The sequence below is a fragment of the Coffea arabica genome, chromosome 4e, assembly GCF_036785885.1.
Source record: "Coffea arabica cultivar ET-39 chromosome 4e, Coffea Arabica ET-39 HiFi, whole genome shotgun sequence".
In the NCBI taxonomy this organism is placed as follows: Eukaryota; Viridiplantae; Streptophyta; class Magnoliopsida; order Gentianales; family Rubiaceae; genus Coffea; species Coffea arabica.
In genome coordinates, this window is record NC_092317.1 from 6,443,649 (window position 1) to 6,463,998 (window position 20,350).

General features: G+C 36.0%; 3 protein-coding genes across 7 annotated transcripts; 2 read left to right on the top strand and 1 right to left on the bottom strand.

Annotated features, from left to right (window-relative positions):
• Positions 1 to 487: 487 nt before the first annotated feature.
• LOC113742359 (agmatine deiminase) lies at positions 488 to 7,331 on the top strand. Of its 5 annotated transcripts, none has more exons than XM_072047402.1 (11): positions 1,926 to 2,155; positions 2,348 to 2,622; positions 2,990 to 3,103; positions 3,192 to 3,281; positions 3,377 to 3,458; positions 3,923 to 3,978; positions 4,085 to 4,163; positions 4,870 to 5,004; positions 6,100 to 6,341; positions 6,642 to 6,800; positions 6,921 to 7,331. In XM_072047402.1, exons 4-11 carry the CDS (start codon positions 3,213 to 3,215, stop codon positions 7,005 to 7,007), a joined length of 909 nt encoding a protein of 302 aa, XP_071903503.1. In that variant the 5' UTR covers positions 1,926 to 2,155; positions 2,348 to 2,622; positions 2,990 to 3,103; positions 3,192 to 3,212; the 3' UTR covers positions 7,008 to 7,331. The 5 variants fall into 5 exon arrangements, with proteins under 5 accessions (XP_071903502.1, XP_027125992.1, XP_027125994.1 ...); XM_072047404.1 differs by having other exon boundaries at positions 2,348 to 2,540; XM_072047401.1 differs by lacking the exons at positions 1,926 to 2,155; positions 2,348 to 2,622 and adding an exon at positions 488 to 967.
• Positions 7,332 to 8,524: 1,193 nt separating this feature from the next.
• Positions 8,525 to 13,760, top strand: LOC113742573 (uncharacterized). Its single transcript, XM_027270436.2, has 6 exons — positions 8,525 to 8,878; positions 10,984 to 11,126; positions 11,734 to 11,880; positions 12,200 to 12,385; positions 12,586 to 12,710; positions 13,254 to 13,760. The coding sequence occupies exons 1-6, from the start codon at positions 8,668 to 8,670 to the stop codon at positions 13,477 to 13,479; spliced, it is 1,038 nt and encodes a 345-aa protein (XP_027126237.1). The 5' UTR covers positions 8,525 to 8,667; the 3' UTR covers positions 13,480 to 13,760.
• A 50-nt stretch (positions 13,761 to 13,810) lies between these two features.
• LOC113742574 (ASC1-like protein 1) lies at positions 13,811 to 16,438 on the bottom strand. Its single transcript, XM_027270437.2, has 7 exons — positions 15,739 to 16,438; positions 15,396 to 15,619; positions 15,143 to 15,298; positions 14,536 to 14,721; positions 14,264 to 14,445; positions 14,075 to 14,153; positions 13,811 to 13,986 (listed from the first exon to the last, which is right to left on the bottom strand). Exons 1-6 carry the CDS (start codon positions 15,877 to 15,879, stop codon positions 14,122 to 14,124), a joined length of 921 nt encoding a protein of 306 aa, XP_027126238.1. The 5' UTR covers positions 15,880 to 16,438; the 3' UTR covers positions 13,811 to 13,986; positions 14,075 to 14,121.
• Positions 16,439 to 20,350: the final 3,912 nt, after the last annotated feature.

Consider the following 20,350-nt stretch of genomic DNA (forward strand, 5'->3'; position numbering starts at 1 on the left):
TCAACATTTCTTGAACCTATCATTCTCCCAACACTAGGTGAGTTTAGCAATTATCTTGGAATCTATGCTTTGCTAGGAAGGTTGAAACTCCATAATGTCAAGATGCAAGGAAGCAATTCCGATTTATCAATGCAGGACAAAATCATTTTAAAAACTTCAAGGACTCATAGAAACCAATAAGGAAATACCTTGAATATACTCTTGATAAGGTGAGTTTTTTTTTTTTTTTTTGAGATTAAAGCTGGAAAATTAAAGGGTGTGTGGACTCAAAAGAGTGGCCTAGTCAAACCGTATTGACCCATCAAACATCCATCAATGAGGCTTTCACCATAATTTTCAAAGACTTTAGGGTATAAACAAATTTAAAAAACAAAAAAGAAACTCAGCCCTAACCAATGTATGAGAAATTGCACAGAAAGACAGCCAATAACAAATCAATCTTTAACTCAAAATTCTCTCTTTAAAGACTCTTCACTATACAGCAAGTGGGCGGCACAGAGGTTCAAATCTGACACGATCTAAGAGAGCAGAGTATCATCAAAGCCTCCAATTAAATTCTACTGGGGTACAGAATATAGGATGGCCTGGTCTGTGAAATCATGAGAGATGTTTGACCTTTTTCTCGCAGCCTAAAAAAAAGATTGAACAAAATCTAGAAGAAAATAAATCTCATGAAAAAATTTGCCAATACAAAACTCCGTCTTCCTAATCCTGCCTACAAAATGGCCTTTGAACGCATATTGTACTCAAATGTATCCTCTCATGGCTTCGGCTTGCATGAATTACCTGCTGATACTAGTGATCAGGTGAATCAAACAAAGCATCTAGGCATTTGGAGACTGTCTGCCGCTGGGTTTGTGGTTGGAGGTTCCTTGGAAAACAGATGGGGAGAAAAGATCAACCCTCACTTTCCCCGTGACTCCGGCAACAGTGATTGTTCAGGATGGCGATCTTTCTTCGGATCAAGGTCCAAATTCTAGTCTAGGGTCATTTTTTTTTTTAATGTTATATGCCCTATAACAATTCTAGTTTAGGAATTATGGTCTGAAAGGAAAATGGGTTTTCAAAATGAAGTGAGTTTTGAGGCTTTGGGTATTTGGCTCTTGATTAGAGAATCATTGACGTCTCCTTCTAATTTAAATGCCGGCTTGTTTTTTTTTTTTGGGGTGGGCACTATTTTCCCGTGAAGTTTGTAAATTCTGATGGATTTGGGTAGGAGTGAAGAAGAAGAAGAAGAAGAAGAGCCACAACTGATTTGATTCACTCTTATGTGGCAACTTTTCAATTAATTTTTGCCAAATTTGAGGTTCAAATCATGACCTACTTTAAAAACTGAACTGATCCTATAACTTTGGCAAGATTTCGCCATTTGTGGTGATAGCCGGAGGTGGAGGTGGCGGCTGTGGCAGGGCACTGCTCCTCCCATCCATGGCTGATACTTTAGGCCTTGCTTGGATTGCTTGTTCCGTCGGAAAATATTGTCGTTTTTCGTGATCACATTTTTCTATCACCTTTTTCCCTCACATATATCAAATCGCTACAGTAATTTTTCCATGAAAAATGACGAAAAATGTAATCCAAACACAACCTTAAAATGCTAGCGAGGAAGAGCATTAAAATAAAGTAAAAAGAATTAAATGGTTTTCGTTAGAAGTAAGAAACGGATATGGTCAAATTCTTTCCCCATGGGATTCAAAAAAAAAAAAAGGGCATATTATTCTAGTTGATACCGGTTGGGCATTTAGTCCTTACCTTGCTTCCGTACAGGATGATGTTTAACAGACGTTAAGTAAAAGGGGTTTGTTTGTTATTTGACTAAACCTCGGGGTTTGTTTGGTAGTTTGGCCAAAGCTCAAGGGAGGTAGGTATATACTTAAATGTCTTATAAAATGACAGCTGTTATAGTAGTATCTCGTGAGCTTGTACGTTGAGTCATCCGTTGACATCACTAGCCAACCATTAAAATTCATCCACCACTATTTCATTAATTTTTCCTCAAAAAAGAAAATAATCAAGCTCTCAACAAATTGTAGTCTGCTTTAAATTGAAAAGCAGATTCAAGAATCAGATGGATTTGAAGGAAACACCCTCTCAACATGGATTTTACATGCCTGCAGAGTGGGAAACTCACTCCGAGTGCTGGATGGGTTGGCCAGTATGTAACTATTTCTCTCCCGTCTTTACTAAGCTGCCGACATTCGAGTCTTTTTTTTATTATTATTTATAGCAAAGTTTCGAACTTTGTCCTTTATATTTTATGGTTCCGCGGTTGTCGCATCTGGATGAATTATCTGATAAAGGGTCTTCGTAACTTTTACTACTAACTGTGGTTTTTGATGCCTAGTAGTTCAATTTGGATATCTTGATGTGGTTCTGACTGGATGAGCTGGATGATTGTTGGATTGTCGGTTTCGGGTGTTGTTTGCAGAAGAAAGATACTATCCCAAAATTTCTGATTTAAATAATGAGTTGGATGCGTGTTGAAGTTCTAGTTCTTGGGGTTGGAGGAAACATTTTTATTGAATCTGGATTCCTGTCAGGTGGGGTTGGACTCGCATCCCTTCACAGCTATACTACGTCCAACGGTGGGGTTGGACAAAATTGCATCTAGATTCCTGTCAGGTGGAGATTTAGTGGTTTAAAAGCTTAGGAAAATTTAGATTTTCAGATGGTAAATGAAAATCGACATGGGATTCACATGCTGCAAGATAGTAGTTAACTTTGCCATGGGGCTCTACACTTCTCCAGTAGATACAGTTTCAAACTTTATGAAAGCTTAATAGGGCTATCTAAATTTGTTCACCAAAATAAATTAAATATGCTGTTGGATTTCATTTTATAATTGTGGTGATTTCGCTGTATTTTTTATTTCGCATATTAAATTTTAGATCATTATCCTTTCTCTTTGTACCTTAATGCTTTTATCAAAGATAATCCATGTTTTATGCCTCCTTTGCAAGAATTCTTAAGCTTCATCGGTGACATGCAGGAGCGTCCAGATAACTGGCGAGACAATGCGGTGCATGCTCAGCGTGTATTTGCAAGAGTGGCATGTGCAATCTCGAAATTTGAACCTGTTACTGTCTGTGCTGCTGCTGGCCAGGTTGGTAAATCTTTTTAGGAGATGTAACTTATGAATTCGATAGTTTTTGTTGCAATTTGCCCTTAATATAAGCTATTTTTCTTTATAGTGGGCAAATGCACGCAGTCAGATGCCAGAAAACATCAGGGTTGTCGAGATGAGTATGAATGATTCTTGGTTTCGTGATACTGGTCCAACTGTGAGCTTCTTCTTTACCCCTTTAGAGTTGATTGGTCTTGTTTTTGGTATACGATGTTTGTAGGCTGCCATTGACCTTGACTTTCATTTGTGAAGTTTGTAGTGAGAAAGAGAGATTCAAGTTCAATAAAACAGCACAAAATTGCAGGGATTGACTGGAATTTCAACAGCTGGGGTGGTAAGATGGCTGGCACTTTCATTTGGTCTACCTAGGCTGATGAAGTAATTAGTGTTGTAAAGCAGTTATCAATATTTGTATTGATACATAAGGATTACCTGCATAACAGGTTTTCTAAGTTGTCTTACTTTTTTCTGATCAAATTCGGTGTTCCTGCTTAGAGATTATCAACCTTTTGGGCTTCCGACAATAGGTTTTACCATATGGTGAAACTCTCTGTTTTACACAAAATTTCTTCATATCCAGGGATTTGCCTGACTGAGTTTTTAAGAGATCGTGCTTTGCATGTCCTTCTTTAATTGAAGTTCATGCTATACATAATTTATAAACGTCTTGATCTTTAATTATCTCTGGTCCTATCATATGTCTTTGCTATAACATATATTTCTGTGTCTTAAATGTATAATAGTTTTATTGCTGTTGGCTAATGGAGTTCTTTAACATGGTTGTGTTGTTATTACTAGGTGTTGATGATGGATGTTACAAAGATTGGAGCCTTGACCTTCTTGTAGCAAGGAAGGTTGGTGAAGTTCCTTTGATGTGGCTTCTCTGGTCAATACAGTGTTTCTTTGCTGAATGCATGCATATTTGTCTATTCATTTGGTTTTTTATTTTCCAATCGAAAGATTTTGGAAATCAACAGGCTTCCCAGGTTTCCTCAATCTATAATTCTTGAAGGAGGAAGCATTCATGTAGATGGAGAGGGTAAGATATAGCTTTTTGTATGATTTTGCGGAAATACTCATTTCGGAAAGTCTTTATTTCGATTTGAATAAGGTTGTAATGTCCATAGCATGTATAACTCCATTTCTCCTTCATTCGTCTAATTGGCCTGCAATTTTTGGCTTTTATCCATCAGCATGGATCTGTTTGACTACTATTTGTCAAGAAACGTCTCCAGAGTCCTTCAAGTGTGAAAAATAAACAAGTATAGTTTGCGTCAAGAGATCCTGCCATTTAAGAGAATTGTTGCCTGTCTACCAAACAGTACCATTGAAATGGAGACATCAGCAATTCACTTTGTCTTTGAAGCCTTGGCTGTTGGATATGATGAGCCACCATATCATATTGGAGAAATTTTTTGACAGATTCAATCATTTAAAAGTTGGGTTAGTTTTTGATAAATATAGGTAAACTGTTGTATTACTGCATAGATATGAGTGTCGAATGTTTTCTTGCGACTTATTGCAATCTCAGAACACCATTTAGCTACACAAAAAGGAGGGTCATTCACTTCATCTGTCTGCTCCAAGTCAATTTGAACACGATGGCCTTCCATCGAATCTAGGACTTTATTTTGGATTGGAGTTCAATTAATTAGGAATGTACCCTCAATTGTTTCAGTTGAATGTATGTTGTTAAACTTCCAAAATCACATGATAAATCATTTAGTGTTCACTTGATTTTTCAGGAACTTGCCTAACAACAGAAGAGTGCCTTTTGAACAAAAACAGGAATCCTCAACTAACTAAGGAGCAGATAGAGGATGTATTGAAATCATATCTTGGAGTGACAAAGATTATCTGGCTGCCTCGTGGATTATATGGTTTGTTTAGCATGCATCCAACATTATCTTCCTTCTGTCTGCTCCATAATTGAACGGTGTTGTCTATGGGGAACTATGGCTTTGATTCATTATGTTGATCCATATTGTTTTATAATGTCTGATTCATGTTCATATACATAATTGCAGACAATTAGGGAGGTGAACCACAGATATTATCACTACTTAATAACAAATTCTTTATCCTGAAATTTGGATTTTTTTTGTGTCACAACAATTATGTTTTCTTTCTAATTTTGATACCCATCAAGGTTCTCTTTGGGTCTGGAGGATGCTGAAGTGTTCCCCTGTAGCAGATTTGGTTTTGTTTCAGCTAGCATAGATTTGAAACCTGAACTCAAGGGTAGCTTATTAATACTTGTGACAACCCATTCTTAGTAAGAAAGCAGAAGAAAACTGTTTTATGAAGCACTGTAATTCTCAGGAAACAGTGGTTTGGGTACCAGAAAAAGAGCCTGGTATTATGGGGTTATGGATTAATCTTTCCTACACTGACAGTGTATACACTATCAGAGTTGGATGATTGACAACTATGCATAATTTGAATTTGAAATTCAACTTTTGCACACATGTCATGAATCTAACGATGATAGTGTATACACCGTCAGTGTAGGAAAGATTTACTCTTATGTTATTGCTGAAGTTTCAAAGATTTAATGCCGTTGGTGTGTGACTTTGTTTTCATTTAAGTCAAGTCTCGGACGATTAATGAAGTATGGACTATAAGTGGTGGTTAATAGTTTTTCAACACATTCACCCAGTACCCTTTTCTTGATTATGAGTAATAACAATGGGCTGATCTACTTTTCTTGATTACAAGTATCATTGGAGAGAAACGCAATATTGGTGGCACAGAATTTGGATCTTATAATTGAATAGATTTTCCCGATTCATTTACTATTATTATTATTACTACTACTTATCATAACTCATAAGACAGACTAAAGTCCAAAATTATGATACAATTACCAATTTTGAGTAACTGACTTGCAGAAATTTGAACCGGAATCAAATTCATTGACTAAAATAATGAAAATCGTGTTGCTGGGCTGGGTTGAAGATTTTTGTTTGATGCAGGAGATGAGGACACCAATGGTCACATAGACAACATGTGCTGCTTTGTGAAGCCTGGTGTAGTTTTATTGTCTTGGACAGATTGTGAATCAGATCCTCAACATGAGCGATCTGTCGAAGCCCTCTCCATTCTTACCAGTACTACTGATGCTAGCGGCAGAAAATTACAAGTTATCAAGCTTCATGTGCCTGGGCCTCTCTATATGACCAACAAGGAGGCAGCTGGTGTGGTCCAAGTATGTGTGGTATAGTAATCCTTGTTTATTTTAGAACAGCTCATAATTATTCAATTGAAGACTATAGAAATGTTAGGGGGATTATTTTCTTGGAGTATGTTAACATCTTAATTTCATTTTTGTTGGCTTCAATTAACTTATAATGTATCATGCGGGAAGGAAATTCAAACCAGTTCCATGTTGCTGATAGTTACAGTAGCTTAACGAGGAACCAGATTCAGAATTTACTTGGTGAAACTGAAGTTAACACCTATATTTTATTCTTTTCACATGACCCTTTTGCCTATTGGCCAACTATATGGATTACAGGATGATGACGCTAAGCCTAGACTGCCTGGTACGAGACTTGCTGCTTCTTATGTGAATTTCTACATCGCCAATGGAGCGATTATCACCCCTCAGTTTGGGGACAAAAAATGGGATGATCAAGCTGTTCGGGTCCTGTCTTCGGCTTTTCCAGATTACAAGGTTGGTTAGACTGTCCATCCATACTGGTTGTTACCTGAGTTTTACTATGCATTTCTATGTTTCCAATCGAATTCAACTATTGTCCGTGCTTCAAACATTGAGCCTTGACCACTAATTCAGGTTGTAAGAATTGAAGGTGCAAGAGAAATTGTGTTGGGAGGTGGAAATATACACTGCATTACCCAACAGCAGCCAGCTTGCCCCTAAGCAATCCGTGAAACTGAAGCACAGTTCAGACAGTTCGGACCATTAAGCTGCAAGAAATGCAAGTTCCAGGTTGTTTATGCTTATGCTCGATGGAGCTACTTAAAAGCACCAATTGTTGGTTGTTTTCCATGTACCAAAGGAGAATGAATTCTGTGACCTGTTTTTCCAAACTTCATTGGACAATGTTTACTTCATGCTCGAAAGATCTTTGCAAGTCTTAGGATAAAGGGCATGACTGCTTTCGCAGGATAAATTCTGCTACACTTTCATGTTTGTTAGGAGGCTAAACTAATTCATTTCAGCAAAACGAACCGAGTTCTTGAAGTCCCATGTGCTTACAGTTCCAACATTGTGACAAAATCTTGCAATTGGACAGATGATTTTGATCGTTCCTTGTCTTTCCCTTTTTTTTTTTTTAGGGTAAAACATAGTTTTCATTCATTCAAATCATGGATCACAGCTTTGATGAAAGGAAATCATCCCACCAGACAGTTCTACGTTTCAAACAAAGAAAAAATTTTGCTAAAACATAAGCCAGCAAGTTTCCCTTTTCTTTTCCTTATTGTTACTATTTAAGTGTAACAGCATGGGACGGTACTTCATGCGTCAAAAATGGCTACACCGACATCTGCCGACAAAACTATGTTAACCAAAATTTTCAGCTAGGAACAAAATTGAGTGAGGGATGGATTTTGAACCTAATTATATGCCAAGCCTTCAAAAACAAATTCTCAAACTTTTTTTAGCTCAAAGTTCAAGCCTTTAACTACTAATTCTCAGCGACCAGTGTTTGTAAGTTCAATTAGCATTCGGAGACTGCATTAAACAAGGCATGAAAGCCAGTGAAGGAAGAAGAAAACAGCAGGAAGCCATGCAAGGAGTAGTAGACACCAGAGGGAACAACAGCATGATGTTTTCCAGCATTTAATGTTCAACCGCTGGATTTCTATTTTTGCTTGTTCTATTTCTTTTTCCTATGAAGGTTGGGGACTAAAGAAAAGTAGTCGGATTAGTTGAGACTTGAGTTTAACTCGAGTAAAATTAGCCAAAACTTGCCCTTAAATGCCTTGAAAATCTAGATGGCCATTGATGAAGTTGCTTTCCTAACCCCCCAAAAAAAAAAAAGGCTCATTTGTCATTAGAAATTTTCCTTTGGAGGTCTAATGTTGTTTTCACAAATCTCCCCCTGTACCACCGGAAAGTTTTCTTGTACTAGTTACCAATCAATTTTCTCCTGCCACGTTCTTAAACTACTGGCCTAAAATTACTTGGAACCTAACCTCATAATAAAAAAAAAAACAAAAACATTAGAAAAAAAAAGTAAGTTGAAAAAAAAAAGAAAGTAATATCCCCAACCCCACAAAATGAAAAAAAAGAAAAAAGAGAAAACTAAACAAACTACTAAAAATATTTAGTATCAGCAAAAGAAAAAAAAAAGGTAAAAATAAAAAGGACAAAGTACTGAAGTAGTCATTAAAAATGTTACCTTAACCTCTGACTTATTACAAGCTCATAAGACTGCATTGAGATTTGAGAGAGAGAAAAACTAGTGCCTCCCATTAAGCAACCAGAATTAATTAGAGATCTGAGGAGAGGAGGAGGAGGAGCCTCTGCAATTCCCTCGTACAAGGGGAAGCGGGAAACAGAGAGAGAGAGAGAGATGGGATGCTCTTTTTCTGGTCTGAATGCCCTCTACGACGCCGTTAATGGTGGGGGAGATGTTTGGATCAATGAAAACCGGTTCAGGGTCATCAGGCAGCTAGGTGAAGGTGGCTTTGCTTATGTATATCTTGTCAAAGAAATCCCTTCTTCTGACCCCTCCTCCAATGCTGGCCTCTCCAAAAAGTTCAAGAATTCTTCTCATTTATCTGGTATTAAGTGATTTCTTCCACTTGATTTTGGTTGAATTTTTTGAGACTGATTTTAAAGTTGGGATCTTTATATTTTTTCCCCATGTGGGTCATTTTTTGTTTTTAAGTTTCCTTTTTAGTTTCTTGCGTTTGATCTGAAAATTGGTTTATGCTTCCATTGGTGCAAAATGGGATTCTTTGATCGGTTTGGTTTGAATTTTGGATTTTACCCTTTTGGCTGTGGTATGACGGTCTTACAAGTGAGAGAATTTAGAAAAAGAAATGATTTTGATTGAATATTTTGATACAACTGTGGTGGGGAATTCAAGCATGGCACCTCTCATCAAGTTCAATGTCCTTGGTTACTCAGCGCAGAGATTGCTGGATAATTTGCTCTCCTTTTATCAATTTTGAATCTTTGATCTGATGGTTGCTGTTTATCTGGTTACTTGGTGATGGAATGGTATATTCCATTGACTTGTCTGATCCTGCGACCTTTTCTATTTCTTTATTTAATTGATGACGTCTGAGCTAATAAAAAAAGCTCACATTTTTACTGGCGGCATTGGACATGTAGTAGTTGTGTCTAGTTTTCATTCTCAGGTTCTTGAGTTGATAGTTATAAGGTACCTGTGCAGTTGGCATGGATTCAGTTCTGAATTTCCTGGTGGATTGATTTGTTTAGCTGGTTTTCTCTATCATTTGTGTTGAAGATATGTGATCTGATATTATGGAAATATTTGCTATTGTAAATATTAGGAAAGATTTGATTATAGTATCATATATTAATTAGGTATCATATGATTATAGTATCATATATTAATTAGGTAGTAGATTGATTTAGATTAGCATGATTTTAGGATCTAAATTAGGTTACACTTGTGTATATATATTTGTATATTGTATAGTCCAAAGAGATGAAGAAGAGTATTTTCTCTCCCTTTTTATTAGTTTACATGGTATCAGAGTTTCAGGCTCTGTTATCAGTTTGTCTTTTGACGTGACCCTATTGAGTCACTTTTAGGTCTTTCTTGTATGAATTATAATGGCAGATATGAAAGGTAGTAATAGAGAGATGAAAACAGTAATTTTTGATGTTATTCCTACAACATCAAAAATTACTGAACACAAATTGAGTGGAAAATTTTTTTGGATTGGAGTAAAACTATTCGGATATATCTGCGCAGCATCGATAGAGATGATCATCTCACTGATGACCCACCCGTTGATGGGGAAGAAAAGAAGGTTTGGCTAAGGGAAGATGCAAAACTATTTTTCAAGTGGAGAGAACAAAGCATATCGAAATTGATTGCCACTTTGTTGGTGAAAAAAATCCAGCAAAACTTGATCTCAACCAGTCATGTGAGAACTGGAGAACAGTTAGCTGATATTTTCACTAAGCCTCTAAATGGTCCGAGAATTGATTACATTTGTGGCAAGATGGACATGATTAACATCTATGCTCCATCTTGAGGGGGAGTGTTGAAGATATGTGATCTGATATTATGGAAATATTTGTTGTTGTAAATATTAGGAAAGATTTGATTATAGTATCATATGATTATAGTATCATATATTAATTAGGTAGTAGATTGATTTAGATTAGCATGATTTTAGGATCTAAATTAGGTTACACTTGTGTGTATATATTTGTATATTGTGTAGTCCAAAGAGATGAAGAAGAGTATTTTCTCTCCCTTTTTCTTAGTTTACAATTTGTTATTGCACTATGCGAGTAGATGTTGTAGTATACCATCATCAATTATAACTGAGCATCTGTTCTCACTTTCCAATGGAAAAGATAACTCTATCAAAAATCAGATTCATCAATCTCTATATACTTTCAATACTAATTAGATTCCAGTAAGAATGCTTGATCCTTCTCATAATTTTTGAATTCAATAGCTCCACAATTTTTTTTTTAATTCAATAACATGGTTGTTCTACTATTTCTATGGAGTTTGGTTATGATGGGAAATTGATACTTGTGTACTCTAGCCTTGGCATTTTTATGTTTCTGATCTGAGCTATTAGCAATTTAGGGCTGGCCCTGTATGAAAAGAAAGAAATATAGCTATAGAAACCATTCTAATTGTTACTCTGTCATGTTAACTTTTTATGTGTAGAGGATGGAACTTATGCAATGAAGAAAGTTCTCATTCAGAATACTGAACAGCTGGAGTTGGTGAGAGAGGAGATCCGAGTTTCATCCCTGTTCAGCCATCCCAATCTGCTTCCTCTCCTTGATCATGCTATCATTGCAATCAAGGTAAGATCTTGTAAAACTTGGTTGTTATCTCCATGTCTAACTTTTATTGATGTTAATTCCTTGTGAAGTAAGATTATTTGTCCCCGAAGTAGGATGAGGTGTTCCCTTTAAGGAAAACAATTTTTAAAGTCATTCATAGCATTGGTTTATGAATAGATGTTCAAAGTCAAGGCGGTCAAGATATTGTCTCTAAGTCTTTTCGTCATAAATCTTCTGGCGTTGTATATGTGCATAGCATCACCCTCAATTGAATGAAGGAAGCTGTGCTCACTACTGGCAGTTTGAGAGAGAGTTTAAATTGTGTGGTAGTAATTTTCATGGAATAAGCAGTATATTAGTGACAAGCCATGAATAACAGGTGCAGAGTGTTTATCTCATGATTTTCATTCATTTTCATATGCGATTAAGCCTTCTATGGTTTTGTTCTTATTTTCCCTTTATTTGTTCCTTTCCTTTCAATGAATTTTATACCTTAATTGCTGCATTGTTAGATATACTACACCATTCTGCCCATTCACCACCAGTCTTTGCAGATTTTTATTTGATACACTAGATGTTTTTATTTTCACTGACTCGTATATTTTTGACACTAAATTCTGTATGGTAGGCCCCCACACAAGATCAGTCTTGGAAGCATGAAGCTTATTTGTTGTTTCCAGTCCATTTGGATGGGACTTTGATGGACAACTCCAAGACTATGAAGGCTAAGAAGGAGTTCTTCTCTACCTCAGATGTTCTTCAAATCTTCCATCAGGTGAGTGAAAATGAAAAATGTGCAAAAGATTGCATATCTTGTTCATTAGTTTGTTGTCCATTAGCATGTACTGCACTGAAATTTTCTGAAAAAATGTTTCTTTAGTAATAACATAGTCTTGCATACCTGGGTTCATTATTCGGTTTAGTATGTCTTGGTCTTTCCAAAACTTGAAAAGGATTAAAGGATGTAGGAAGATCAATTTTGTTTTGGATATATTTATTTTTCATTCTAGCACCTGAATTGAGAAGTCAGTGCTTTTACTAAGACTGAATTTATCTGCAATAAATGCTTTTCTGAAAAGATAGTTGTTCTGCAGCTTTGTGCAGGATTGAAGCATATGCACAATTTTGAACCTCCATATGCACATAATGATGTTAAAGCTGGCAATGTACTTCTGACACATAGAAAAGGGCAAGCACCTCTTGCAATCCTGATGGATTTTGGAAGTGCTCGTCCTGCCAGGAAGCAGATTCGATCTCGTTCCGAGGCCCTTCAATTACAGGTCCTTGGAATATTTTTCTTTGTTTATAATCATATATTGTTCATTGAATCACTCTATATTTGTTACTCAAGCAAACTTTCCCAACTGATGCTAGTACTTTGACATTGCCTGTGTTTATGATCTATTCAAATGTGCAGTTTTCAGCAAAGTTTGTTGTATCTCCTACTTATTTTAGTTAGTTTCTGTTGTTGGTTGTGCAGGAATGGGCATCTGAGCACTGTTCAGCCCCTTACCGTGCTCCTGAATTGTGGGATTGTCCCAGCCATGCAGATATAGATGAAAGAACTGATATCTGGTCACTGGGATGCACTTTATATGCAATAATGTGAGGCTTCTAACTATTTTTCTTTTGGATTGTGATTAATATACAATTTATGAAATAGAATTCTTGTTCAATTGAAATAGTTTCTAATGCTGATGGAGCAGATTCTTGGGTATATAAAACAGTCTCCTTCACATCCAGTGATCATACTTGATGCCTTTCTTTTTCCTTGAAGTTGAATGCTTTTAATTTTTGCAAAGTTTTCTATGTTGCCACTTGCTTTTTCTGCCTAGCCACCTCGCAATTAATTGTGATGAAAGGGGCTTTGATTGATAAATCAAATTACATTTATTGTTGTATCTGGTGTTTCATTTTTAACTCTAAACATAGATATTGTTGCATGTTATCGTCACTTTTATGCTTGTAAACAGCTAAAAAATGATAACGTCGAACTTGTATCTGTCAGTGAGTAGGCGTCGATGTCAAACTCATTGTCAACAAATAAAGTCATTAACCTATTACTAGTATGGATTACATGGATGAGATATTTGGAGACCTTTTCCCATGATGGTCATTAAATTTCTTCATTCTTGGCTGCTTCTCCAGGTATGGCGTATCTCCATTTGAGTATGCACTTGGAGAATCTGGTGGGAGTTTACAGTTGGCTATTGTAAATGCACAAATAAAGTGGCCAGCTGGGCCTAATCCTCCGTATCCTGAAGCCCTTCACCAATTCGTGACATGGATGCTTCAGCCACAACCTACAGTACGGCCACGAATCGATGATATCATCATTCATGTTGATAAGTTGATCGCAAAGTTCTCTAAGTGAAGAAATGGGAACTAGAAAAATGTTGGTTTAATTATACAGGTGCTTTATCTATCTTGTTATATTTTGGCATGTGGGTAATGAAAGTTAGTTCTTATCAATCTTTCACTATTATGGTTAGTTTGTGATAAGAAGATTTAGCAAGTTCTCAGTTCTCATTTCACATTTAGGAGAGCTCTTGGCAATTTTTTTGTTTTTTATCTCCATCTTGTCGTTGGTGTAATAGGAATTGAATACATCAGTCAAGTTTGATGCCGTAATGATACCAAAATTTTACTCAAAAATTTTCCCCCTCTTCTCTCTGTGAACGTGCTTATGGGCATAGCTATGACTATTATGTAATTACTTTCTTTTGGTGCATTAGAAACAATGTTACATCCATTCAACAGTATAATGATGCTCGTGATTGAGCCTAGGACATTGATCTATTCAAAAGCCTTCTTCTTTGCATTTGCATTTGACCAAATGACAACAGCACAATATTGCCTCACATATATTCTTCTGAAGTATCTGCAGGCAGAGAGGAAGGTAAGAATGATTTTTGACTTAGTGATGCAACTAAAGAATTGTTAACTGGAATTGCTAACAAAAGCAATACCTTTCCTCAAGTGGATATCATGCCTGCGCCTGGTCAGTGAATCATCATTAGTCTTGATGTTCCTCCTCCCCTTCAGAATCTACAGATGAAACACACAGGAGATAAAACTTCCAGTTCCAATCTAGAAACTTGAGTTAAAAATTCTATTTGATCCATCATTGACTCTCTAACTTGTACGTCTGCACTTACCAGATCTCACATCGTCACTAACTTGCCCTTTTGATTTGATTTGTTCTACGGCCATCTTGAGCGCTAGTTTACCCCAGTACCAGTGCAGAGCAAGCAAGCAGAAAAGCAGAGAGTTGAAGAAGTAGTAAAGGACAGTTCCCTCAGTGTTGTTAATACCGTCCAAGATGTAAAGTATTTCATAGCTGTGCTTAAACAGCAACAAACACAACTCGTTTTTAGACGGAAAGAAATACGTACTTTAGGATAAACCATCATGCAGAACCGGAACTCACCTGGTGCTCCTCAGGACCCAGAAGGGAAAAAGAATAAGCCGGAAAATTAGCCAAGAAAGTGCGAAAATGGGGAACAAAGTGTTAGCAAGCCGATCATAACCACTATATTTGGACATCTTGGCAGTTTCAAGAAATACATCACTTGCTTCATGGAGTGCCAAAACAACTGATCCAACGCGACCAAACCTGCAACAGAAACAGAATGAGCACTCTGAACATAGCTTAGGATCAAGACGAGTAATCTAAGACTAACAGTGAATTTTCTTCGCACTTTTTAAAGTGCAGGAACTGAAAATGTTGGTTAATATCTTGTAATGGAGTTTCTGCTAAGAACAAGAGGTGTTTAAGCACCGAGTCCTGATGCAGCCAGACTCTGACGACTCTGAATATCTAATGCATGAGATTTTAGAAACCATGCAAGTGCCTAATAAATGTGCCTGGATATGCTGCACATTTACATTTTCATAGTTCGGTGTTTAGACATATGATCCATGTTGCTTGAGCATTTGCGATTGCAGCTCAAGAAATGGCAACCAGCCAGTTAGAAGAATACAGTCTGAAAGCACCATATGACCTCGCAATAATTTTGGGCTACTAAGTTCCATACCTGAATATATAGGACACTGCAATCAATAGTACTGATGCTACATGATGAATCATTGACGCCCAAAAATCAGAGCGTTTCGTATCCCAGAAGAGCAAGGCAACTATGGCATAAATGTAAAAACCTCCAGAGTACATGTACAGAAGCTTCAGCTTAAACCTGGTCAGCATTAATAAAATCAAATATACTGTACATAACTGCAAATTCAAGAGTTACAAGCTTTAAATCCAGCATATTATGAATCAAAGAAGCTTACTTCATTTTCTGATCTGGCCAGACCTGATCTCCAGGACCTATCCAGAAATATCTGGTGTTGCTAAACCAGGGCTCATTATAAGTAACAAGAATTGCCAGAAACTCTGCAGATATACCATAAAATGTTTTCCAGGCACACTCTTTGAACTTTGTAATTTTCTTTCTCCTCAAACTTGTCTTCAACTTAGCATGATCCTTTCCGAAGATTAGGCGCGTTGCTAATTTCTGCATAAAGCAAACAATTTGAATAAACAAGAATGTAAAAATTATTGTGTGCAGTGTTCCCAGCTCAGGAAAAATTCAAACGAAATAGGAAATGGAGAAAATAAATCTAAAAAGTATACCTCAAAGATAAATCTATCAAGAATTAAGCGAAGTAACAGGAAGGAAACAGTGAAAAAGGGAAGGGCAATAAGATCTTGGTATTGTGGATAGGACTCCTCATCCCAACCAATGTGAACACCTTTTCCAGAGAAGAATCCCATCTAAAATACAAAGTATGCTCCGAGAGAATTTCTTCAACGCGAGTGTTTTCAAGAATGGTAATGATGAATTAATGGGCTTATAAGAGGCTAGATTTCCTTTCTTCAGACTGGGAAAAATCAAACTTGGCGGGCTGACTTTGCACAGTGTATCAGACAGAATATGTATAGGCAATCAGTTTATGAGTTTGAAAAAGTGATTGTAAGTTACTATCTGACTTTATGTTCAAGTTTTGTAGCTTGGAAAATTTTCTAGAAGATCAATCTTAATTTTCTGATCCAGCCTCCTCAAGTGCCTGATTAAGTTATGAATAGTTAAAGAGGATGATCATTCTGGGTTCAAGACTGAAGCAAGACATAGTCGATTAAGAACGATTAATGCTAGCTTTAACAATTAGTAATGCATTAGCATATTGATGCTGAATGAGTAAAATCATTTGTCTCCTGTATGGGGTGGATGTCAAAGTACTTCGAATAGCAAAATTGAAAAGAAAAATGAATCTAACCATGAAATTCTAGAAAAAGGTGATTGTAAATTTCGGGGAAGAAGACTCGATGAAGTTCAGAATTCAAAGCTGTCACTTCCTCTGTTAAGTTTGGTCGTGCACTTGGGGATTTAAAAAGTGGACTGGTCTACTAGGAATCTTCTTACCCCAAACAAAAATAAAGGGCTAATTTAGAAAAGCCAAAAAGGAAGGACAATTCCTCTTTTCACTTGTTAGCATGAATTGAAACCACAGGGCCAACGGCCTTCGCTAGTCAAATCAAGCATTCCCTTCTTGTTTTCTTAGTGATTGGATAGATGATTGATTATTTGGATGGCTTGGGCATTTGTTTAGGTAGATGAAATCTTGGAAGGTAATGGGAAACATTCATGATTCAATAATCAATTAATCACAGATCATTGACTAGCGCTAATAACTTCATCAAAAATATACACTAATTAATATAGGATAAGACAATTCTTACCAATTTGATTAACATTAGCCTCCATCAGTTTTACATATATACGACTAACTCCTAATCCTAGGCACTTTACTCGAAAATACGTAGAGACCCCAAAATTGTTCAACAACTATTTTCTTGAGTAAATTAAAATTAGGTGGCATGCATTTATACCGGTGAGTGAGTAGTATATATACTATCAATGTATATAAGATAAACATATTTTTTATTTTCAATTAGAACGCAGAACGTGTTAAATGTTTATGTTGGCAAAAATTTTTAAATATATTCTACATTTGCCAGTAGATATTGCTCAAACAAAAACTCAAATGAATTTAGTCTTCCTCTTCTCTCTTCGAGCTGCACATATAAGTGATGTAAAAGTTGGTCAAATTGTAGCTTAAACAAATGAAACATTTGTTAGTTCACCAACAACTATGGATGGTAAGTGGAGTTTAAACTTTCATTTCCAACCTTTTATGGTCCTTATCCATTAGGCAGAGAATGCTATTTTCACACGGCAGTATATTGGTATTGCTGGACTGCCAGAGCCTTCTAGCCTCTTCAACACACGAATGACAACAAACAACGGAACAAGATATACAATAATGTTACTCATGGAGTCAAAAGATACGGCCACTTTCGAGAGTGTTAATTCAACTGTTGCATCTAAATTGACAACTTTTGGAATGTCAATTTGACCCAAGATTTATCAATGCTTCATTTCCCATTTAGAACCAGACTTGTTCTAGGCATATTTCAATGTTTTCAATGCTGTATATATAAACAACAACTTAGAATCCTAGTGCTTCAACCAAGAAAGAGGAAGAAAATTGGTTTGGTTCTACAAATATCGATCCTAGACTGCTATCCTTGTAGAGGGTTCATGGAAGGGTGGAGTATAAGTGCATCTTATTTTGCTTTTGGTGGGCTGATTTTCTTCAATTTTATGGTGTTTTCTTTGATGATTGTATGCTGCTCTAGACGATTTCTGTCGAGTAATTTGTCGAACGATGATAATCGTCAAGCAGAAGAGAAGCCTCAGGAGCAATTGCCGGTGAGCAATGCAGATGAGGCTCGTGCTGAGCAGATTGTTGTGATCATGGCTGGAGACCAGACCCCGAGTTTCATTGCAATGCCAGCACCTTCACCACGTCCAGGTTCTCCAGAAGAACAAGTATGACTTTTTCTGAGCAGGGAATTCAGATTTTTTGTGTATAGAACCTGGAATTGTTCAAATGTTTATGAATATAAGGTAATTCTTTTTGTTTTTCTTCTCTTTTTTCTTTTGATAAAATTGTAAATGATTGAGGTAGGGATTGAGAGAGAAGAAGCTGCCTAATTCCAGTTGCTTATTATTCCATTATACATCATTTGGCCTCATCTTCATCAGACAAAATCAATAACAAAAGCCATCTGAACTTCACTTGAGAGGCCTAGAATTTATGTTCACCTGGACCACGGTCCTTTATGATTTGTTTGGTCTTTGAATAGAAGCTTTGATTCGTTCAAGTGTTATAAATATATAGTGATTTTTTGTTTCTTTATTTATTTATTTTTTTTGTTGATGGAATTGTAAATGATTTTGAGATGGAAATGACTCGAAAAGTAAACTAGACTTTGGACGGATCATCAATTTGTGTAGTAGATGAATGTTAATGTTCCATCTTTAGCTAAACAGCAAATGACCTGAGTCCTTTCTCGACCGTTTTGCTAACGACAAAATAGTCCTTTAACTTTATTTTTAGTCAATTTAATTCTTCGACTACAAATTTATAGCCTTTTTTTTTTTTTTTCTAAAGGACAAATCTAGAGTTGAAATATTCTTATGGTTAGGGGAGAAATGAGTTGGGTAGTTCGAGGAAGGGAGTATGATTAAAGGTCTCGAGTTCGACTTCTCCCATTTAAACAAATATATATATATATATATATATATATATATCTCTTATGGTTTCTTTTCTTTGGGTTCAAGTTGGGAGAGGGGGTGGTAGGGGATGTGATAATTATAAATCCCATCATTAATTGTATTAAAACCTTTTGGATTAATACACTTATAGTGTGTACACTATTATCATTAAATATATGATAATTAATCTGAATTTAAATTTAAAATTTAAATCTTACATATGTGTTATATATCTAATAGTGTATACACTATCAATCAGTGTATATATGATTAACTCAATAATTTTTTTTTACTCTAATGATATTGCAGTAGTAGAGCAGTTCATAGGCCTTAGATCTAAGGATAAGGGGAAAAAAATTGTAGAGTGAAGGGACAATTTAAAAGGGGAAAAAAAACACACAGCACACACACAAAGTGAGCACCATCTCAACTTCACTTGCGAGTTGCTAGGCCCAGAATTTCTGTGCAATGATCCACCCACGCCCTGGTCCGAGGTCTTGTATGTTTGCTTGGTCCGACCGTCTTAGAGGAGGACTGGAGGGTGGTAACAGGCCCAACTTTCTTCCTTGAACCCTTTGACCAAATGGGTTCTATATTTTCAGTTGATGAAATGAATGCAGTTGTACGAGGCGTTTGTCTCTCAAGTCTCTTCTTTTTTCTCTCTTTTTTTTAAAGATTTAAAATTTCTCTTGAATCCAAAAAAGATAAAAATAAAAAAAAAGAACAAGAAGAAATTAAGAATTTCATTAGTTAGTTATCCCCAATTTATTCTGGCCAATGACCTTTCACTCTTAGGAATACAAAATTTATTCCCTCCAAAATTTTAGGTCGTTAATAAATTGCAATTTGCAAAGAGCAAAGCAAATCCAATCATAAAGACCAGGGGAGAAGCCTGCGCAATACGCAGGAGTGAGTACTTGTATTATAATTGTTAAGTATCGTGAGATTATGAAATATAGGTAAGGAAATGAGAAAGTATAGTGATTTTTAAATGCAGAAATAGAATCAAATACACTAATTTGTTTAAGGGGAGAAACGTAAAAGTAACCAAATGGTCATTTACTCACATAATCATAAGTTAGTAGGAATTTTTACAAAATTTACCTTGAAAACATTTATCAAAAAAAAAATTGAATCACTTTCATTCTTGCAATTGTAATAATTAGAAAGAAAATCAAACAACTAATTGTAAATCCTTTGTTCTAAGATTGAACTATTTCAGATTGTAATTTGTTTCTCCTAAAGTAATCAACAAACAGGAGCCCCTAGCCATAAAACTAGCATACGCTTAGATATTTAGGAATGTTTGATGTGTTTTTGTTAATTAGTGCATGTTTAATTATATTTCCCCTTATCGCTGCTAAAACATGTTTCACTACACATCTCTTATTTACCATAGTCATTTCCCGAGTTCCATAAGTCATACTAATCGAAGCAAAGGTTGTGCTAATCTAATGAACAAAATTTTTATAAAACACGCAACTAATAGACGGACAAGCATTCCAATAAATTCAAAAAAAAATTCAGAAATTTTACAAACTTCACGTCCAATTAACTCTCCACAATAAACATGTACTAATTGAGAATGAAGATTGGGACTGTATAGGATTCCTCATTATTTTA